The sequence below is a fragment of the Acipenser ruthenus genome, chromosome 46 (genome assembly GCF_902713425.1).
Source record: "Acipenser ruthenus chromosome 46, fAciRut3.2 maternal haplotype, whole genome shotgun sequence".
NCBI classification, from domain to species: Eukaryota; Metazoa; Chordata; class Actinopteri; order Acipenseriformes; family Acipenseridae; genus Acipenser; species Acipenser ruthenus.
In genome coordinates, this window is record NC_081234.1 from 8,767,298 (window position 1) to 8,790,576 (window position 23,279).

Below are 23,279 nucleotides of genomic sequence, written 5' to 3' on the forward strand. Positions count from 1 at the left end.
AGAGAGAGAGAGAGAGAGAGAGAGAGAGAGAGAGAGAGAGGAGAGAGAGAGAGAGAGAGAGAGAGAGAATCACGGAAAACTGTCTAGACAAATTAGTACAGCAACTGTCTCATTTAATTGACGACTTTAATAGGCCACAAACGCAATTTTAAATAGTAAAAGAGAAAGTAACACACAGCAATAAAAGGCAAAATACATAAGACTCTCTAAAAGCACGAAGCGGTCTGACATTTTCAAGAGTGCCTATTGTCTCTATCACGGATTACCGAGCAGAAACTGAAATTCTCACACCCAGAGGTTTTCATGCAGGCAGGTATATAAAGGATATAAATGACAAATCTCTAGGTGTTCTAATACATTTGCACAGTCGGTGCTCATGGAAACGAGGTAATGGATGTACTGCCTGTATCATCGCAACGCTTGTATATACATTCTTATTCCTGGCTGGGCTGAGCCTCTCTCCCATCACCCCCCTGTTCAAAGTGCTGTGGGCTGGGCAGCGTCTACCTCAAAGCTGTTGTGTCCAGGGCTGTTCCTGTACTTGAGCAGTGAGCTGAGGGGCAGGGTGGCGCAGGGCAGCCCTTCTCTGGGGTGCACAAGGAGAGCAGGCTCATCCGGTAGAGCCCCCAGCGGCTCGGGGGTCCGGCTGTCCACAGCAGCGCTCTCCTCCACTGCCTGTGTAAAGCACAGAGGCGCGTTGTAAAGCACAGACACAAACAGCAAACCATGGTAACTGAGGAAATGAAAATGGCCAAAAGGTTTGCATCACCCTATAGAATGAACTAATTTTGCTTCATAAAAGGTCTAATGAACCCTGCTGAATAATGTTTTTTTTTTTTGTTTTTTTTTTAATTTAGTCGTTGCCAATTTTTTAACCCGGTTTTCGCCCCAATTTAGTGTGCCCAATTATTATCTGTATCCTCGGCTCACCGCTCGCAACCCCCCCGCCGACTCGGGAAACGACGGCTGGAACACGCGTCCTCCGAAACGTGCTCCTGCCAAGCCGTCATTTTTCGCACTGCAGATCCACAGCGATGCCACCAGACCTATAGTGCCGGAGGACAACACAGATCTGGCGGCTCCACTGCAGAGCCACAGGCGCCCTATCGGCCACAGGGGTCGCTGATGCGCGGTGAGCTGTGGATTCCCCTGCCGACCTAAACCCTCCCTACCCGGGCAACGCTCAGCCAATTGCGCGCCGCCCCCTAGGAACTCCCGGTCACGGTCGGCTATGACATAGCCTGGATTCGAACCTGCAATCTCCAGGCTATAGGGCACAACCTGCACTCCGCGCAGAGCGCCTTTACTGGATGCGCCACTCAGGAGCCCTGCTGAATAATGTTAAGATATTGAATTATGTAGTAGTTTTCCATATACTAAACCAAAAACTGACAAAATGAAAAAAAGAAATGCCAAGAGGAGAGGGCACAGGCAATGGCGCGCTCTGGCAGGGAGGATCAGTACCTGGTCCGAATCTGGGGAGTGGCTGCTCTCTGTGCCTGGATTGTGTGCCAGCAGCAGGCCTTCCCACTCCGACATGGAGGGCAGGCTGTGCCACACGTCTGGGAGGAAGAACACTGTGGTCTCCACCAGCCCAGCTCGCAGGTACCGTACCTCCGCAAACTTGAACCTGAGAGAGAGGGAGAGGCGGGGGAGAGAGAGAGAGGGGAGAGAGAGAGAGAGAGAGAGGGGAGAGAGAGAGAGAGAGTCACCTTCCTGCATTTCAGAACTTATACAACATTATTGAAATATTTGATACATAATTTGTTCCTCCCTTACAGCTGCACGAATAAAGCTGGGCTTGACTCGATACTAACAGGCAGGACACAAAACAGACTCACCACTGAGAACAAGTGCTCAAGTCCAGCCCGGTTTGTGCCTTGGTGCAGCGCACAGCAGTTCGGATCAGAACCAGGGGGTCTTTGACCGGTTTGGACCCATCCAGAGAAGGGGACCAGGCTCCCCCCAGAACCACTGCCTCCTCCTGCTTCAGCCCAACCAAGAACTGCACAGAACACACAGACAGCACCGCACATTAGAAACCACAGGGCTTCAACACTGGGAGGGGTCTCAGCCAATGGGGCATTGCTGTGGCATTCCAACTACTGCAACACAAACCACTGTGAAGAGCAACTCGCTGTCAGTGCCATTTCCATCGCTTCACTTGCTTTCCCTTACTATTTCATGGTGTTTGCAATCATTCGGAGCGGTTCTGGGCACTGCTGCTGCAATACAGAGTCTGGGTTTTGATCCTGACATTTTCTATTGATCTGTTCATCGATCAATCGCACCTGTTTGCTAGCGATATGAAAATTGTACTGAAAGACCATTACAAGGAATACAAAGTATGATCACAATGCTATTTGCAGCCAGCCAGCTGGCGAAAGGAAACCACTTCCAGACAGATGAACTGGTCAGACCTTGATGAATGAACTGGTCAGATCTTGATGAATGAACTGGTCAGATCTTGCTGGACTGGGTCTATATGAGAACACGGGAGACCAGGCGGCTTTTGGAAGCAGAAGCCAAGACATCAATATAAAAAAAAGAATTGAAATCTTTTGCACCTTGATGAGCGTGGTGGGGTGCACTGGCCCTGCAGAAACCTCCTTCTGCTCTTCAGACAGACAGCAGCATTTCTGGTACATCTCCTCCAGCCCTGGGGTAGACAGGAGCATCACCTGCAGGGGACCAATCACATCATTCAACAAAACCACCCTGTCCCCTACAACGCAAGCTGAAAACCACCCGGAAACATTAACCCCTCAAGTGCCACTGACCTCATTTCAGGACAGGCTACTTTGTCAATGTTTTGGGAGCATTACGAACTGGCATCTCTTATTTTAACTATACTGTTATGGTAACTTACTCCAAATTTTGTTAAAACGCAAAAGTCTAAATGTAATGCATCAAACGACATAAATCAACACAGCTTGTGCTAAATTTAGAAATGATTAAAAAAAACCCAAGTAAGTTATTTTTCAATTGACATAAAAACCAAAGGAAATTTGGTCTCTTCTCGTTCCCATTCTGCCCATCAAGGCTTGTCCCTACATTGCAGTGAAGCTACGTCAGGTTTGGTTCCCACCACTACCATCTCGTTTTACCCGAGTCCAATATTAGCATGAAGTAAAGACCAGCTACTCTCCTGTAACACGATCCCTGAGCAGTGGGTGCTGCAGGACTCTCACCTGGCCAGCACCACACCCCTCACCCTGCTGCTGTACCTTGGCGCTGTAGGAGGGGTCCGTGTCTGCAGGCTGGGCCGGGTCAGGGTCCGCCCTCGCCTCTGATACGTGGAAGGGGCTGGGGAAGCCCAGGGTCAGGGGTCGGGTGACTGGGAAGGTCTCCACCCAGCTCAGTCGCAGGTCGAAGAAGTCATCGGGCAGTGCCAGCTGCGGGTATCGACGTAGCACCTCCAGAGTGTCGCAGGCAGAGCTGCAACACACACAGCACAAGGACTGACCAAGGGCTCCATCCAGCACAGGGGGCTCCGTCAATACAGAGCCTGTGCTATTTCACATTCCCAAACTCTCAGTGTGGATGTAGAATACCGTACAGCAGCGGACAGCCACTCCACAAGAGATCTGAACACACACACACACACACTAGCAGCAGGACCTGTACCTGTCTCGAGAGAAGCGCGAGAAGAGAGGCCAGTATCGGGGCGGCTGGACGCTGGCTTTCTTCAGGGGTTCCTCCTGGGTGCCCCTCAGCTTCCTCCGCTTCTGAGACACGCGGTCCCCACACCAGCCCCCACCGTCATCCCTGCAAGCGATCAGGAGAGGTGAGCCACCGTTCATTGGGATACAATACAGGGTTATAGAACAGCCAAAAAGTCTGTTTACTTACTGTGAGTGTTGACATGACCCACACAGATGCTCGCTTTCATACAAATCTATTGCATACCACTTCACTGATCATATACAAGCTTAAACCCAGCTATTTTTGTTTTCTATTCATGGGTAACCTTTATTTAGTCCATTGTTATTGAAAAAGAGGGAACAATTTGATAACGCACAGAACAAAGTAGTCTGCATCTGTATAAAACACTGTGGCCTGCCACCAATGCCCGCTATGTGTAGTACAGCAGATCCATTCGATGCCCAAAAATACTCTTCAGTTTAAGTCGTTCACCAGCACATTCAAACCTGGTAAGAAAACGCTTGTGTTTTAACAGGCAGTCACTAACTGGTCCCCAAGGGTTAAGTTGCAAGGGTTAAGAAACGAAAGGATTCTCCACTCACCATCGGCCCGCACGCCTCCCTCCGTCTCCGTGCCGTCTCCTCCCCCCTCCACGTGGATCGAACTGGCCCTGCCTGGGGTGCTGGTGCTGGTGCTGGGGGTGGGGGTGGGGGTAGAGGTGGGGCGGGGTCTGCAGGAGTCCGGCTGAAACACAGAGGACAGGGGATTCTTCAAACGAATCAAAATGCACGGCCTGGAGAAAGACACCCCACTGATGCTTCTCCTGAACATGAACAGGATTGAGAGTCAAGATTGACTCAAAGAATGTGTCAGATTCATGCAGCTTAACCCATCAAGTACCAAATGATTGTGAAAAAAAATTAATCAGAACACAAGCTGTATTAATGTCATTTGATACATTCTAAAATTACTATTTCTTCCCAGAAAAAAAAATGTACATCCTTCGTTTTGGCTACAAACTGCTGCGTCCTATTTTAGGACAGTCAAGTTAGACGTCAGCTATGAAGTTCATCAGCTTTATCATCACTCTGGGTCAGAAAACACCAAGGTCTGTGTTTGCAGAATTAACAGAAACATTCAGGGTTAACAAAATTAAAGTTAAGGAGAGAATTGAAACAGGTAGACAATTCAAAATGCAGACAAAGGCACTGAACTTACGTTTTTGAGGGGGCTGCTGCATGCTGGGTATTAATGGTGGGATTAAGGGAGCCTGGAGGAGAGGCTGCGGTTTGTTTCCCAGAATGCCTTGCTTCTGTGGCTGCCCCATCGCTGGAAGAAGGGACGGCAGAGACTTCAAGAGGGACTACAGGAAACAGGAAACAGGAAACATCACAAGTGATTTAAAAGATAACAGCTGAAGTGATATTATCTGGAGCTTGTTCCCTATTGACTCCCAGGGATGTTTCAATGTGGTGATAAATCACATTGTTACATAAATCTGGTATTATATGCTACGCCACCCATTAAGGCAGGGGTCTGCAACCCTGGTCTTGGATAGCTACTGGGGCTTCTGGTTTTTGTTTCAACCAATCCCTTACTTAACTGGAAATGTATTTCAGGAATGCCCTGTAAACAAAGGGCTAACAAACAAATGCACCCCGCCCAAGGACCACAGGGGTGAATACATGGGCCACATTTTTTGAACCCAGGTTTAACTGAACCACCCAAACCTCCATCCTGACCCTAAACAGTTCAGCATTTCGCTGTGCTTGTTAAACCTGGAGGAGCATCATGAGACAGCCCTGATTCAGTCCTCGTGCTGGAGGTAAACGGGGGTACCTGGTTATTAACTGCCTGGACTTTCTGTGCGTTCCACTTCATGCTCTGCCCGGGGTTGTAGATCGCTTTAACCAGGACCTTCTCTCCCACCAGCGGCACACGTCCCTTCACCACGCTGAAACACAGACACCGTTACTATAAAACAGACACCGCACACAACTTCATATGCACTTTTTAGGAACACTGACTTCTAGAACTGCAGCTCTGGGTAGCGGCTCAGCTCAGCTGTGTTTTTCTGTGAACAATTACAAAGCACTCAGTCTAAACTGATCAATTGTATACTGTTATTTAGATCCTACAGATCTGGTCTTAGCAAGTCCTTGAGCGCACACACATTTCTAATTCAATTGTCGAGGTCAAATGACCAAAAGTAACACTGGCTTGCAAACAGAGACCCCTTAACCAAGCGTAGTGCCAGATAGCATGTTTAAAATAAAAATGAGTGCTTATCCCAGGCGATCTTTCAAAAAGACTCTACTTTCAAGACTCGTGCAATGAACAGACATGCACAGCAGGCATGGCATTACTCTGTTAGCTCCCTCAGTATTTCACAATTCAATAATGCATGTGGTTAACATTCATGGTTAGGCCACACACATTATCTAGCATCAAATATTATTATTATTATTTATTTCTTAGCAGACGCCCTTATCCAGGGCGACTACAATTGTTACAAGATATCACATTATTTTTACATACAATTACCCATTTATACAGTTGGGTTTTTACTGGAGCAATCTAGGTAAAGTACCTTGCTCAAGGGTACAGCATCAGTGTCCCCCCACCTGGGATTGAACCCACGACCCTCCGGTCAAGAGTCTGTTCCAGATTACAATGCATTGCTTAGGAGCTCGACTGGAGGAAAGCTACAAATTCAGCTTGAATACAGAGAGGGAGCCCTGTGGATCTGAAGACTAGAACCACGAGCCCTGCTGCTGCTGCTCTCACCTGAGCTGGAAGAGAACCTCTTCATCCACCAGCCCATAATAATCATGCATGCTGGTGACGACACCGGTGAACACGCGCTGCTTGTGCCCCGGGCCGGCCTGCTGAGAATTCTGGGAAGGGAAACACACACAGACAATAGCAACATAAAAAGATCTCTAATGGCATATTTTGAAAACACATTTCCTGTAATGCGACAAGCATGGTCTTCGTGCGATATCTTCCTCTTATAAATATACCTATGGGCAGTTCCCTGAGATACAGCTTTCATTAGGTCAGAGTTTGAACCTGGAGAATTTGCAGTTGAAAACATGGTGCTACCGAGTTCAGAATTCAATGGGCAGTTCTGAAAACACGACACCCAAGCTGCTACTGGATAAATGAATGAACCTGTGCATGGATGAGACGACCCGGAGCGTTGACTAATTTGAAAAGCAGTTACAGTGAAAGCGGGCTCCTCTGCTTTACCTGCAGGAGAGGGGCTGCTTGCGACAGGTCCATCCCAACAGAACTGTTAATGAATCCTGGAGCCGCTCAGAGGAACCTGTAAAAACAAACACAGATCATCACACTCCGCTCCACACCCAGGATAGGCCAGCTGCTTTAAGACAAGACCCCTGCTGGCAAACACCTTGAGTTAGGCCCCTTGAGGTAATGTCACAGAGCCCATTGTCTCATTTTAGCTGTTTAACCTTTAGTGGTACACCCCTACTAAAGTAAAGTTAGGGAGTCCAAAAATCAGTCTGTGGAACCTTTAGGACAGTGAAATACCAACATTTTTGTAGACCGTTTAATCCAAACGGCGTGGAGACGACCGCTGACGCTAAATCAAGCTAATTTTCCAGCCTCGGTGCCGATGGACCGAGTGTGTTTGGGTGCATAGGCAGTGGTGCGCATTTAATATGCGCGATGCCTTAAATCTACACAAACATTTGTCTACAAGATCAACGTGTAATGGGAGCGTCATCGCCAAATCTGTGGTAATTTATTGCGACCAAGAGTGTTCCGTGTGTGCACAGCAAGAGCTGCATTACCAACATAAACGCGTTGCTCGTCTGATCCGTGTTGCAGACTCGCTGTGCTAAGCACCCGCTTACAGTATATTGCAAATCACTTACCAGGTACGTCGCGTCCTTTAGTTTAAATGGCAAAGCCACACGTTTCTAATTCCTCGGTATAGTTGCAAAACCTGCAGCTTCCTTGTTGTTGTCTATCTCTTCACAATGACAAAAACGGTAGCATTTCGAGGTTGTTCTTTTGCCGTGTCTGCCATCTACCGGTCCGGAGGAGACATGTTTTTTTTTAGTTATATTATTATTATTATTATTATTATTTATTTCTTAGCAGACGCCCTTATTCAGGGCGACTTACAATCGTAAGCAAAAACATTTCAAGCGTTACAATACAAGTAATACAATATATATGTCTACGCTAAAACTACACAACTAGTACTTTAATATTAATGTCAATTATTTTTGTCATGCAATCCATACCGTCTTTGGCGACCTTTTGTGTAGCATTTGAAACGTGGTCACAGGTGCGGTACTGAGCTACGTGACATTCCAGCGTGCACCTGGGACTAATTCCACGAGATGTGAATTCCTGTCCCGTCCTTAACATTGCGAGGAGATAATGACATAAACACACACTCACAGTAAACAACAGCCTACAACCAAGGCACTAAGTCGTGCACACTTTCCGATGATTTTAATTGTAAAACTCGTAAAGCTAAGATGAGTTGAGCCGTGCAGCCAGTGTAAATACCTGGATTTACACGTTGGGTGTTGTTTTGTTAGATAAGATCAACGCGCAATGCTTGAGTTTGGGGTATTTTACTGAAGTGACCATTCCTGCTTGAAGAGGGTGGCGTGTGAGGCTCTAACAGTCTTGTGTGTGCGATGTGGGTTTGGCTGTGGTTGTCATCTGTAAATGTTCTACAACATGTTACTTAAATGTGCACTAGCTTTTCAGACAGGATAGAGGCATGGAGACTGAACTGCTCCCTCCCTCACTCCTCTAAGAGAAAGGGTGCCCCCTCCAGTCCAGGGCAGGCTTGAGGCATGGAGACTGAACTGCTCCCTCCCTCCCTCACCCCCCTAAGAGAAAGGGGGCTCCCTCCAGTCCAGGGCAGGCTTGAGGCATAGAGACTGAACTGCTCCCTCCAGTCCAGGGCTGGCTTGAGGCATGGAGACTGAACTGCTCCCTCCCTCCCTCACCCCCCTAAGAGAAAGGGTGCTCCCTCCAGTCCAGGGCAGGCTTGAGGCATGGAGACTGAACTGCTCCCTTCCTCACTCCTCTAAGAGAAAGGGTGCCCCCTCCAGTCTAGGGCAGGCTTGAGGCATGGAGACTGAACTGCTCCCTCCCTCCCTCACCCCCCTAAGAGAAAGGGTGCCCCCTCCAGTCCAGGGCAGGCTTGTGGCACAGAGACTGAACTGTAAGTATGTCAGAATAATAATGAGCCGTCCCACAGGTTTGTACGATGTGAGGTTCCATTGTGATCCAGTTGGGAATGCTGGGATCATTATGTGCCTTCCATTCATCCCACACAGATCTTTAGAGCAATAAACATTGGAATGTTCTACTGCCAGCTGAGAGCACAGCATGCTGGGAAAGGCCATAGTGAGTCAACTGTTCTGCCCTGTGTTGAAATCAGGTTCCCCTTCTAAACTAATGATAAAGCTGTACAGAACTGACTCGGGTAATCCAGGCATATCAGCCTGCTGCTTACACTGCAGCTTGGAAATCAATAGAGCAGCTATGATTCAATGCCAGCAAACTCCAGAAGAACTTGATTTCCATACTTTCAGCTTCTGGCTATGTTCACTATGTGTGCCAAGTTAAAGGAGCACTAACTACATCAATCACTTCTTCACTATATTAACAAACTGGACAGCAATAGTGGTCTACTTCTGATAAAGAACGCCTGACTGGACTGTGGAAGAATGCAGTTTACAATCCTCAGTCATTGACCAAAATCCTATATCCCTAAACATATAGTTTCCCATAGTATAGTACTCATAAAGTCCAATGAAAGCTGCTGAATAATGTTACCTTAACATATCGAGTTACACACCGCTTTGTAGTTTTCCCATGTACTTAAGGAAAAACTGACAATTTAAAAGACATTTTGAAGTCTAACATGAAACACTACTGTACTGCTATTATGGTTTCCCGGTAGACTTTCGCCATACCATTTTGTAGTTTTTTTTGATTGCATGATGTTAAATAAAATATCTAAATTATGTTCATATAGTTTTTTGTTTTATTTATTAATTTTTTTCAATGATTTTTTTAAGAAAGTGTGCTGTGTCTTTAAGAGGAAAGAGCGATTGATACGCGACAGGCAGCGTTACACAGAGATCTGGAATGTGGCTTTGAACAGCGAGTTTCACCCACATGGTGCGGAGCGAGAGTCCACAGCTCAGGAGAACAGAAGCAACACTGAGAGGCACCATTCACTCATCACAGAGCTGCATCACAGGAGCGCCAGTGAAAGACCCTCTATTCTGGTGATGCTATCGATGTGACAAGCCTCTCTGTGATTTAAACAGCTGCGTGTAGAACGCTTCCAAAAGAAAGGGGGTAGAAACAAGAATGATCCTTTATTTATTGTGTTTAAATCTAGGTCTGTTTTCAAAGTATATATTTATTTTAATGCATACCTTTTTTTTGGTTGTTGAGAAAATTCCACATAAATGTTACAAAACAAGACAGAGTTTTTCTACTCCGTAGTGTGAATTTATAATACATTTTTGCAAAACAAAACAAGCAGGCATTGAAAGCTATTGAAGCCTATTCTGGCAGGTCACATCACCCAGGATGTCTCAGGAACACACCCAGTAATGATCTGGGTTAGGCAGCCGAGACGGATCATACTCGCGCCTCTTGCGTGAGCTTTGCAGAACGTTACAACCAGAACTGTAATTAGCCTTATAGCATGCTTCAGAAGTACAACACTGCCAGAGACTGCAGGAATCATCAGGGTTGATGTTTTGACAAAGACTAGAATTAGGAATTGCACCCCAAGCCTTCAGTCTTTGTTCTCCTTATGATAACACATTGCTCGACCTCTTAGCTCATATTGTCAGTTATTTTACTCTATTCTTACGCTGAGGGAACACAAAGCCACTTTCACAGGAACAGCGGCTTGAAACCTGGTTGCAGGTGACCTAGTTTGAGGTTGCTGTATCAAACCCCCCAAGTCTCCCCTGGTGTGCCGTGCAGTGACCTGAAACCAAGTTCATCTTTAGATTGTCTCTAATGGGAGGCTGTGTGGTCCAGTGGTTAAAGAAAAGGGTTTGTAACCAGGAGGTCCCCGGTTCAAATCCCACCTCAGCCACTGACTCACTGTGTGACCCTGAGCAAGTCACTTAACCTCCTTGTGGTCCGTGTTTCGGGTGAGACGTAGTTGTAAGTGACTCTGCAGCTGATGCATAGTTCACACATCCTAGTCTCTGTAAATCGCCTTGGATAAAGGCGTCTGCTAAATAAACAAATAATAATAATGTAAAAAAAAAATACATCCTGACCCTCTTCAAGAACACTGGCTGCCGTTAACATACAAGACTGCTATGTTGTTTTCACATCAGGAGGGTGTGATATAAGGCAGAAGTTTGTATTATACACCTGCAGGTGTGAATAGGGTGTCAGTGCTTAGCCATTAACTGATAGTGCTTCACTGAACACCTGCGATGAAACAAGGTGTCTGTCTTTGATTTTGAAAGGACAACCCCCCACAAGTCATTACAGAACACTTCACTGTTGTTCACCCTTTGTTAGCAAAGCCAAGCAGGTACCTTTATGATGTTAATATCCCCCGTTGCTTGCTGAAGTTCCTTGCACTGGTTAAACACTTAACTACAAGGAAACAGAACTGCAAACGCTTGCCGTGGGAGCAAATCAAAAATAAAATGTGTAACTAAATGCAGGGGACGTGTACAAAGTTGTAACCAGCTTTCTGCTCAATTTAAACCCATTGCAATTCAATTAAAATAAAAAAAAATTATGATTTTGAGTGCATTGCTTTACTGACCACTTTCCACATGGAGACCTGAGTGCAGAGGGAGGGAAGGCAGTCACTGGAACAGCACAGTGCTCGTTGCAACAGCGGAATCACAACTATATTCTATAAACAGAATAACCGTGGGTCCAATTCTCACACTTAACTATTAATAAAATCCCGTTCCTTAGCAACAGTCCAGGAAAATGAAATGACTATCAAAACACATTTATGACATTTCTAACAAAAACATTCTCTCAGTAACTCACAAGGTAAAGCTTTGTAAATTGAGGCCTACATCATTAAATATTTGTTCACTTGGTCTGACCTTTCTGGGGAACAAATTAAAAAAAAAAAAAAACGTGGCTATTCTCTCATGAAGTTGTATTGTCAAGTTGTTTGTGTTTACATTTTCCTCCACCTTGGTAACAAAAAAAAAAAATAATGAATGGGCCCAATATTTGCTTTTTTGGGGAATTCATGCAACATACAGAGAATGAGGAACAATACTTATTCCAGTGATAGCTTTCATCCTGGTCTTTAAGATATCTTTAGAATCAACTAAACCTAATTGATCATCTTTTAATGGAGTACCAAGTTCTGTAATTACTTGAGGAAAGACCGTCTCTCATAGCTTGCCTTATAAATAGAATGTGGCTTACTTCTACATTTGTGAAGTCTTTAGAAATGAGCTTAGGGGAGGCGACCCAAATACAACTTGAATATTATTATATAAAATATTCATGAAGACTGTTTTATGCAAAATTAAAAAATGACCCACATCTGTGGCATCCCATCCGTATTTAAAAATAAATACGAGGTCTTTCAAAAGTTTGACTAAAATAGTTTAACCCCTTTTACTTTTTAGGGTCAGTTTTAACCCTTTACACTAACTTGAGCAATTTTAGCCGAATAAAAAGTTTAATACAGATGTTCACAACATTTAGAACAAAATTGATATTTATTGCCATACAATGCTGCTTCCACAGGTTATAGTATAGGCAGGTAGACGTTACATAAATACATCACGTGATATGCTTTTATAAAACATCTAGACACTGAAGGAAGAACACATGTATATCTTAAAACGATACACAAAGTTGCAGTAAAATACTTTGTATAAATATAATTCAGTAGCATCTCGGGTAGAGTCAGTGAGGTTCAATAAAAAGTGATTGTGGATCCCTGGAGCAGCTACCTACACAGTTCACATTCAAGTTCAGAGCCACATTGTGTTCATAAAGCAATGTGATCCAGCTATATCCTATATATAATGGATATATGTGAAGAACGCATGTCCTCCTTGGGCTCTATTCAGAAAGTTACGAGTATAATATTTAACTCTGGCTTTTTTCAGTCTAGAACAGTTTTCATGAAAAAACAAAGTACTGTCTCTCGACTATGGAGCCACCTATATATTCAGCAGGGCTAAACAGATATATTTGTTGCTGGATATTAAAATATATTTTTTCTTATGAGTTTCCATGTCGCCCTGTAATAATTGAGGTATTTCAGTTTAACTGTTCATTTCATTATAATAATGCAGGACCTTTCTTCATAAGGCTGGTTAAAAAATAAAAATCTCTTCTTTTAAAAAAAGCTACTGAACAAAACCAAGGCAGTATATTGCAAGACACGAAAAAATATAAAAATAACAGTTTTCCCCAGTCTTTTTATAGCGAGCTCCTTCATTACATATTTTATTCACAAGCTTACAGGATGATTTCTCTCGGCATCAAAATCCAGTAGAGGAGGATAGAGTTGGTTTGCTGTGGCAGGAAATCACACAGATTTCTCCTCCAAGTCTTAGGAGAAAAAAAAACAAAAAAACACGCAGTAGCTTCTGCGCTTGTCATCCAGAACCCCAACTTAGTCAGTAACCCTCAGAGTGGTACTGCAGTGCGTGAAGAGGCTGTTCTGATTGGGTCATTCCATTTGAGCAACATCGTGTCTCAAAGCCACGTACGATTCCAGCACAAAGGAAAGCTTGTGGAGCCAATCAGCAATCCTGCTGCTTATTACAGTGTCCAAGCTCCTTCTCTGTCACAAGCCAGAACTGGCTCTGCAGCCTTCAAGCTGGGGTGGGGGTGCATTCTCCTGCTAACACACACTCTGGTTCTGTCCCCTCTTCTTAAACAATGGGACAAACCTCCGCTTAGGATTGGCGGCTTCTGTGCTTCGTGCTTCTTGACTACAAAATAAAATTTAAAAAATGCATGAATACATTTGTACAGGACAACGAAAGCACATGCGTTTTCTTGAAGCAGATGGCTGTACATGCCCAATTTATGCGTTATTATCATTAGCAATATTCAATAATCGATGTATTGGGTTTGGGTGAAACTATCTGTTTATGACATGTTTTTCGGCCATGCATGGCCAGTCAGTAACACGCTAAATAGCCTTGCTGCGTGCACAGGTTTGATTTTATAATTTGATTTCAAATGAGGTGCTTTTCATAGGGAAGTGTGCCACATTCCCAATGGAAGGTGCGCTCGCTGTCCCGGTTGGTCAGGTCTGTTCTTACCTGTGCAGGTGAGTGGAGGAGCTGGTTTCGGATTTCTCGGATCTTCTTTGCAGATGTTTTACAAAGTGCTTTATTTTCCCCCAATGCGTGTGCTCTGCCTGTGAAACACAGCACTGACTCGTCAACACTCGTACGCGACACAGAGCAGCATTTTAACACACTGAATAGAACACCCCGTTGCTTCTGTAGTTTTGTCATGCATATGACATCAAACCATCGTAACTGAACATCTTGGAACTAGGCAAATTAACAATTGTCTGATTTAATTGATGACTTTAATAGACCACACATGCAGTTCATTTAAAAGAGAAAAGGAACAGATAGCCAAAAAGGAAAAGGAACACATTTTTTAGAAGTTGTTGAGATGTCTAAATCATGCACAAAGTGGTGTAACATTTTCACACACGAGTGCCTATGGTTTCTACATCACACCCAGAGGTTTTCATGCACGTAGGTACAGCTATGGCCAAACGTTTAGCATCACCTAGAATTTTAGGATTTAGATCATTAAAAAAAAAAACTATATAAAAACATAATTTAGATATTTTATTAACATTATGTAACCTAAGAAAATACAAAGTGATATTGCAAAAGCCTAGTCTACTGGAAGCCATAATAGTAGTACAATATTTCACGTTAGATTTCGAAATCACATTTTTCAATTTGTCGTCAGGTTTTTGTTAAGTATATGGAAACCTACAAAGTATGTAATTCAATATGTTAATGTAACATTGTTCAGCAGGTTTCATTTGACTTCATAAAGCAAAATGAGTTCATTCTATAGGGTGATGCAAAACTTTTGGCCTGAGCTGTACATAAAGGATCTAAAGGACAGGTGGAGGTGTTCTGATAAAGGTGATCAGTGCTGTATATCCTGCAGAAGGAATGAGACGTGTTCTTACCCTGGCTTGGGGGAGGGGTCTCTGGGTCTTTGGTAAAGTCTCCAGCAGGTTACCGGCGCTGATGAAATGGGGTGAAGGTAAATCAGATTCCCCTGGGGAAACAAGAAACAGCCGTGAATATTTTATAAGCCAATGCGAGGGCTCTTCGCCCAACACCAGACCCAATTACTGAACAAACCCAGTTGGGTGAAGGTTGGCTGCTTGTGCATAAAATGATGGGTCAATGGTACTGGATACAGCAAGGCTTTGGCCACCCCTGCTGTAGTGCTTTTAGGAAATTGCCCTTTGACCAGGTTCTTACCGAGGGACTTGAAGTTGAGAAACGCCTGCGTATCCGAACACGACCTCTTCCTGTAGTGGGCAGGGAGAAAGGAGTCCTGATGCTGGCATTGGCCGGCCAGATCCATGTGACTCCGTCGGGTCTCCTCCCGATCGGGTTTCAGGAACTCCTCGGCCGCCCCGCACAAACAGCGCCCATAAAACAGCTCCTCATCGGAGGCTCGGCCCCGGAGCCGGTTCTCAGCAGCCTCCTTCTGTCTCTGGAGAAGCTGGTTGGTCTTTTGCAGCCGGGCTACCTGCTCCAGCATCCTGCACACCTGCTCCAGGTAGCCCAATCCCTGGCTGGAGCCAAGCGGGACCGCGCCGCCCCTCGCTCCATCCACCTGGAAAATGAATACCAAGATTATTACGGATTTAACCAGGAGATTCACCCATTGGGACAGAGACCTCGTTTACAAGCGGGTCCTGGAAAATAAGACAAATGCAATGTACAAAAAAAAAGTTACAATGTACAAACACAATAAAATGAAGCATTAAGACACCACATCAAAATCTAATATCACTTAGTAAAAATAAGTTCAGACGACATCACTAATTAGTTGAGATTTCTCTTTCAAATTAAAACGTATTAAAAATTGAATCTAAGGGTTTTGATAGTATTACCACAATGATACTACAGTATGCAGTGTGACCACAGACCGATATATTGGGCCCAAAGCTTCAAAGGAGATACCAGTGTACCAATGGAAATCCACTACTCAGAGACAGCCCATTGCTCATGAAGGAGAAATGGTGCGTGCGTGCATGTGTGTGCCATACCAGAAACCTGACTCCAGAGTCACCCAGGTATGCCGACAATGCAACTCATTACCTCCAGCAATCAAGAGCTACAGGCGAGAGAACATCCTACTGTTTGAAGATTGAGAAAGCCACGCTCCCCACCCCCCCCACTCCCCCTCACTCCAGCTCTGCTTTCCTGTGTTGGTTTCACTAATCCCTCACCCCAGGAGCTCTGTGCTAATCCTGCGATATCCATTTCTTACATTCCAGACCTGACATCTACCTGGAGGAGCGGGTTTTGCGTGTCGGGGGTGGGGGTTGGGGGTCCTGAATAGAATTCTTTGTTAACCCTTTCCTCTCAATAACTACAATTACAAACACCCAATCCTGGGGGGGGCCTTTCTATATACACGTGGCACGTTCCACGACATGACTTTTGCTGTCTGACTGTCTGCCACGTACTTGCTTTGTAAAGCACAGCGAGATTTTTCAGTGAATATATAAAAACGGTATGCTTGCATCTTGAATACAGGGTGGTGAGGGTATGGCAGGCTACCTTGTCATGTGGTTGAGGCAGAATCACTTGGATCCTTTAAGACCTGGCTTGACAAAGTTGTGACATCAATCAGCTACTAGGAACTGGAAGAGCTTAGACGGGACGAATGGCCTCGTCTTGTTTGATTATTATTAATAATGATATTAGCTTTTAAAGTTAATGGAAAACCAACATCACAGTGCTTAAAAAAGCACCCATTTAGTCTCAGTCTATAATAGCTTATCTTAAGTCCAGGTACTGTGACCGTCTGTAATATACACCTGAACTGCTGGGACAGCAGTATAAATTGCACTGCTTTACCACCTTGATCTATTCCAGCTGTGTATTTTGGATAAATTGAAAATCACCATTGCTGAAAATATCACAGCAATAGCACCAAAGAAATTATTCAGACAGTGTCAGTATCCAAAGTGCTACTGTGTAACACATATATAATTAAGCACACATGCCAATTGGATAACTTTTTAGAAGGTATGTTTTAGGAGTCGATAAAGGGGTAAATAATGTGTACAGTGCGTCAAAATGGTAGGACACGATAACTCCAAAATATGAGGAAACTTTTTTCTTTAAGAATGCAGTATGTATCACTCTGCCATACAGCAAGCCTATCCCAAACACCAACCCAAACAGTACAGGTTTCTGAAGAGTTCAATAAAGGAAACCAAATAAAACCCTTACCACATCTCCTCTCCAAAGCGCATCAAAGCACTCGTCCAGCGTCTCACAGCTCTGGGACCTCATTCGGATGGACCTCTTCCCTGATCTTCTGGACGCTCTTTTCTCCCACTCGTTGGAGGCAGCTGTCTGAATGCTGTCTGTATCCCCAGCTTCTGCCTCCAACTCTGAGGCTCCTCTTAATGAGGGTGCTGGAGAGGCCTCCCACCTCGACTCTGTCCTGAGAAGCAACTGCTCCAGCTTCTTGCTGGTGGACCAGCTGCTTGGCAGGGTCTTCCCAGTCTCCGGGAGCTCGCTGTTGGATCGCCGGGACAGTGCAGGGGAGGAAGGGGAGGAAGGGGAGGAAGGGGAAGAATCCTCTTTCTCGGTCCCCAGTCTCAGGTCAGATACGCTGGGAGCCAGGGAGCTCTCTGAGCCACCCATGGACAAGCTGTGCACAGATCCCAAAGGGGTGGAAGGGGAATTATCACTGCTCGCCAGCTCCATTCCCGAATCCTCAGACTCCGATTTGAGGATCCCCACCGGCGTGCTGCCAGAGATGCTGCCTTTCACTCGGATCATCCGTCTCCTGAAATCCGGGCTTCCCTGTTCTCTGTGATCCGGAAAGGAAAACTCCTGGTCCCAGGAATCCGAGAGGGTTCCAAAGCTCTGGTACAGGTTCATCTTGGTGAGGACGACGGAGTTGCCTGGGGACTGTCTTTCTGTGGGTAGTAAAGGGAAGGGAATTGAAGACACAGCTAGGAGACCTGACTCTTACACACTGACACAGTGCACCTGCACTGCATGTGAACTACAGAAACGTGTCGTCAAGGAAGGGTTATAAAGCCTGAAGGGAACACGCCCACAAATCAAGAGGCTGTCACCGGGAAACTATTTTCAGGCTAGGAGGCTCAGCTATCTCAAAGATTAGTTTCCAGATTCATTAACCAACCAACCAGCCACATCCACTTCAATGAGAAGACTGATAAGCCACACTGCACTGCAGGAGAGCTTCTAATGGGATGTTTCTGGTAGACACCCTGGGCATTGCAGCCAAACCTGTCTCTATAAAACAAAGGCATTTATTCATCATGAATTTTGTAGAAAAATCAGGTTTGACCTAAAGTTGCCCCCCCCCCCCCCCCATCTCAGAACTAGTTCAACAGATGACTGCTGTTAAACTTACCAGCCCAAACTGCTTCTCAATACAGCCTTGGTTGTATCTTGCTTTCTACTAAAGTTTCTGGTTGTTAATCATTCACTCAAGCTACTGTGCTTACCACATGGTCACTTTGGAATTTGGAACCCATGGAACACTAGTCAAAAGTAGTCACTTCCCTAGGATGGAATGGGTTGGGTTCTAAAGTCCAAACCATGCTTTTATTGAGCCCTTGGTAGCATTAGGTTTCACAGAGCAAAGTGTTGAACTTACTCGCTTTGTGCCTACAGGGTCAACACAATCATTCATACCAGCAATTCTTTATGGATTAGTATGTGATTGAGCAAGTGTTCAGCTGATTCATTGATAAGTCAGCAACCTCATACCTACTCTAATGATCAGTCAGAGTTAGAGAAAGCAGCGAGCAGGTTTTCATTAAGACTGAGCAGTCCTGTTTCTTAACAGGAACACAATGGCAAAAAAATGGACACCAAGCTGCAGGGCTGGTTTTTGAAAAGGCGTTTATGTTGTTGCTGAAAATGAAGCCACCCGTTTAATTGTTCAAAGGATTCTTTTTATGCTTTTACCAACACATTGTTTAGAGGCATGCCTGTGCGGCACCTTCACTCGCACAGCTAGAAATAGGAAGAATCGCACAGAAGAAAACAATGCAGATGCATCAGCCCCTGAAGCTGTGGCGAGCCCCTTACCCGAGACACTGGGAGGGGTCAGGAAGGGCTCCAGCAGCACCGAACAGCTTCAAAAGAAACGCCTTCAACAAATCGAGGGGAGAGCAGATTGATCCAGACTTCCAAAGCATTCCCACAGAAGCAGAGTTTAAATGGACTTATCAGAGCACCAATTAAATCAGTCTTACAGCACAATATGAAATAGTAGAACAAAGAAATTTGGTTCAGTACATGCATTCAACATTTTTAACCGATTAAAAAAGGTGTAGAAAGCCCTGTAAAAACCTATGCGAATTTCCTAGCAAACAAATTCTGAACAATGCGTGAGCCCCATGTGATCGTCATGTGATCATTTGTTTGTTTTTTTTAGAGTATTTGATCCTGGAGAAGTCTTGCAGTGACTGAACACCGACTCTGGAGGTAAAAGGTACTGCACACCAAACACTTTCCATTACAAACATGCTTGAATTCCGAAATGAATTTGCCTAAAACAGTAATGTTTCTGCAGTTAAACTGCCATCAGACAAGCCTGTTCTCTCCCAGCTAATCCACAAAGATCACCCTAAATATCCAGTCCCCTGCCTGGCCTGAAAGAGTCCCCCCCGCACCCCCATCCCCCGGACATTAAGAGCCAGGGAGAATTCTGCTTTGGAGACAGACCACCTCAGCGGTCAGGATTGGAGTGAATGCCTGGATATTTCAAACAAGCCACCAGCGCATTCAACCACATGCACATTCACTCCGTCTCACACCTCATGTAATCTGACATGAGCTATTGTTGCAAATTAGCTCTTGTATCTGCAGCAGATTATACCTTAAAAACAGTCCCAGATTTCCACTGCTGTCTAGCTGGATCAAATACAGCACCTTACCAGTCAGCGAATTCAATATTCAATGCGCTACAAAAATATTCAGACACCTTGCATACCCTCCAACATCTGACACATGAAAATGGGTATAATATATTGCTGATATTATTATTATTATTATTATTATTATTATTATTATTATTATTATTATTATTAAGCTATAGGTAGGAATGTAGTCTTAAATATTTTTTCACAACTGATCAGTGTTTTCCAGCCCATTTAAAAATAAAAAGAATATTCAAAAAACAAATTTAAATTTTGAATTGGAAAAACAATGTCATATCATTAATTTAATACTTTGAACACTATGAAAATAATGAACTTAGACACAGTTTCTACCCAGCCACCTCTCTCAAGAATGAGGAAATTCTTGATTCGATCAGGTTGCAGAAACACAATGACGTGACGGGCTAGTCATGATTTAATCTACACAGGAATCCGCCTGTGCATTAACCCCTGTGTATTACAAATATTTCAAATTTCATCAGAACCAGAATTGAACAAATCACACAGATCCCTTCCGTCTTTCCAGTAAGGGCTGAGTGTAAAAGCAATGGTTAAAAAACACATTGAGATGGACTGCACAGATTAATCCCATTCTTCAGGACCTGCATCAGTCTTTTTGAGAAAGCCACAAAGCCATTTCAGTGACTATGAATCAGATTTTTGGATTGAGATCATGCAAACTACTTTCCCCACAGTGTGCAATGTTGAATGGTCATCACTCATTACATGGGATATAAGGGTGGAGGTGATATTAGCTAGACTCACAGAATTTAAATGGAATGTTGGCAACAAAAGGATTTCATTAACATTCCCGGCTGTGTGTTCCGTAAATTCTACAGGTCTTGAATGTGCAGTTTTGAAAGAAACACATATTAATAGACAAGTAATTATATTTTAAAACATTACAGCTGCAACTTGATTAAAGAAATCTGTTTGCAAGCCATGCTTTTAGATGGTGATGCACTTCCTTGGTCATTTTACCTGGAGGGTGAAATTGTCCCCACCCCTTCAAGGGCTTCTTTCCTGTTATTAACAAACCAGCTGCTTCCTCTATTGACTGACATGCTTTGGATGAGACGTAACATCTAGGTTATATGTGGAAGTGACTCTGCAGAAGCAGTTGTGATGGATGCATAGTTCACCCCTTAGTCTATGTAATAATAAATATATTTATATAGCACGTTTCATAATGGACCACCTTCGCAAAGCGCTTTACAGAGGTAGGCTGTGAACTGTGCATTATATGCAGAGTCACTTACAATAGGACAGTGATTTAACATCTCATCCGCAGGACGGAGCACAAGGAGGTGAAGTGACTTGCTCAGGGTCACACACATTCAGTGGCAGAGGTGGGATTTGAACCCGGGACCTTCTGGTTACAAGCCCTGGACTTTAACTACTGGACCACACTGCCTTGGATAAAAGCATCTGCTAAATAACCTATCATCATCATCATCATCAACTACTGAGAAATTGGAAGCTGAGAATTCTCTTTAACCTACAATTGTACATCATGTGTTTGACTCAAGTTAAAAACGGGTAAGAGATAGGAGCAATCGCTTCATTACAGTGGAAATACCAAAAGTAGGTCTGCAGAAATAGGCCGCTAGGTGGCCAGATCAGATGCAAAATACAGATCTCATTAAAATCACTTCAGCGAGCAATATTTAGCAGCAGCAGCAGGACACATTCTTTTTAACCGTGACTCACCGACACATATTTACTTGGTGTTACATTAAACCGCAGGTCTACCCTGTCTGATGATATCAGTACATTTGGGAACTTACAGTACACTAAACCCTCGGTATCATCTCACTTCGTATGCAGGTAGCTACGGATTCAACGTGCAAACTGGTACCCTACCCCGGATAACGCAACACACACCCGGCCAGGGGTCCCTAGAAATAGCGGTACTGTACCCAGTGTGTGGCAACTACAGGATTTCCAGAGTGAAAAACTTGGCTGGTCGCACGTCCAAGATGAAATTAAATATACAAATACAAATATATATATATATATATATATATATATATATATATATATATATATATATATATATAAACACAACAACAACAACGCCACGGTCTAGGATAAATTAAACAGAATGTTGTTATTAAACATAAAAATATGAATTAAACACGTGATCCATATATTTCTTTATTTTTGTATAGTAAACTGCTGTGCTGTCAACCTTCTGAGCACACGGCTACAGTTTTGTAAAATAAATAAATAAATACGATTAATTAATAAATAATTGTGTATACATAACAGCAAAATCGGGACGATTTAACAACTTTACCATTTCTGAAAACTGGGACAATCATAGTTTTCCTGGCGCGTCTGGTAAGCCTAGCCAAGTACTTATATTCAAATGGATTATTAATAATCTTATTGTAAATCTTATGAATAAGTATATTATAACGAACTATGAAAGTGACCGCGTTTTGTGCACAGACAAGAAATGCGCACAGAACGATTCGTGGTTAAACAAACAAACACAAAATGAACCCACCTTTCCAGCGTTTTAACCACATAGCGAGGTTCCTCTGTGTTCTTATCATCGTCTTCTGCTGAAACGTGGGTCCCACCACTCCAAATAAACACAGCACAAAATCCAAATGCGCTCCTTTAAAATCGCTCCTCTCCCGAGATCAATGTTATCATTTGCACACTTTATTTAGACTCTCAAAATGTAACTGCAATTGTTGCAAATTCACACGAGCCAGTCACCAAAACAGAAAACTATGTATCGTACTTGCATTTAGCGTCTTCTGCATAAGCCGTGTCAAATTATTAAATCACTGTGCGGACAATTCTTCAGGCTAGTTCAAATACGTCTCCACTCTTAAATTAGCAGCGCCGGACAGTGCTGCCCACTTCCCAGTCTGTTGGAATGTGAGAATCCTGCGGGGTTTGAGGAGTATAATTGGGATGGCACTGTGCAGGGGTCGCCGGGAGGGGTGTGGTCTGGTGCGGGACAGTGGACAGGCGAAAAGGGGTGGGGGCGAGAATGCGGACAATAATTACTTTTACGTGCTGGCGAGATAAGGCGGCGAATGTGTTACTAGGATGACTTCATTTATTGACAGTCGTGCGCGTAGCTCACCAGATAACCCACCCGATTTAATTTACACTTAATCAAAACCCTTCCAAATTAAGCAAAAGAAAATTACCACAAAATAGTGCCGCGCAAACATTGGGCCAGGTAATTATCGGTGTAAAACTCGAGCACACAGGATAATAACATTTACAGGGCTTCGAAGATAACATTCACGCTGGCTTTGCATGATGGCAGCAAATTAAAGTGCAAATTATCGGCTGTTAGGGGTTAGACCATGCAGTTCAAATGCTGGTTTCATTTGCGTGGCTGTAATAATTGTTAATGGAAAATAAAGTTAAATAATTGGCGAAAGTAGGTATAGAATCTAGA

General features: G+C 44.0%; 2 protein-coding genes across 2 annotated transcripts in view; both read right to left on the bottom strand.

The window, feature by feature from the left end:
- Positions 1-7,718, bottom strand: part of LOC117966426 (cell cycle and apoptosis regulator protein 2-like) — a 12,119-nt gene extending 4,401 nt beyond the window's left edge. Inside the window, exons 1-12 of the mRNA XM_059013576.1 lie at positions 7,548-7,718; positions 6,898-6,973; positions 6,433-6,542; positions 5,485-5,599; positions 4,864-5,008; positions 4,248-4,389; positions 3,628-3,768; positions 3,228-3,438; positions 2,568-2,681; positions 1,842-2,005; positions 1,465-1,630; positions 484-675 (exon numbers count right to left, since the gene is read on the bottom strand). Coding sequence (XP_058869559.1) covers positions 484-675; positions 1,465-1,630; positions 1,842-2,005; positions 2,568-2,681; positions 3,228-3,438; positions 3,628-3,768; positions 4,248-4,389; positions 4,864-5,008; positions 5,485-5,599; positions 6,433-6,542; positions 6,898-6,930 — 1,533 coding nt within the window. The 5' untranslated portion in view covers positions 6,931-6,973; positions 7,548-7,718. The remainder of the gene's footprint in view (positions 1-483; positions 676-1,464; positions 1,631-1,841; positions 2,006-2,567; positions 2,682-3,227; positions 3,439-3,627; positions 3,769-4,247; positions 4,390-4,863; positions 5,009-5,484; positions 5,600-6,432; positions 6,543-6,897; positions 6,974-7,547) is intronic.
- Positions 7,719-12,370: 4,652 nt separating this feature from the next.
- On the bottom strand, positions 12,371-22,936 carry LOC117397702 (uncharacterized). The gene is made up of 6 exons (XM_033996490.3): positions 22,362-22,936; positions 17,151-17,848; positions 15,159-15,519; positions 14,858-14,949; positions 13,956-14,053; positions 12,371-13,619 (listed from the first exon to the last, which is right to left on the bottom strand). The coding sequence occupies exons 1-6, from the start codon at positions 22,408-22,410 to the stop codon at positions 13,529-13,531; spliced, it is 1,389 nt and encodes a 462-aa protein (XP_033852381.3). The 5' UTR covers positions 22,411-22,936; the 3' UTR covers positions 12,371-13,528.
- Between the last annotated feature and the right edge of the window lie 343 nt (positions 22,937-23,279).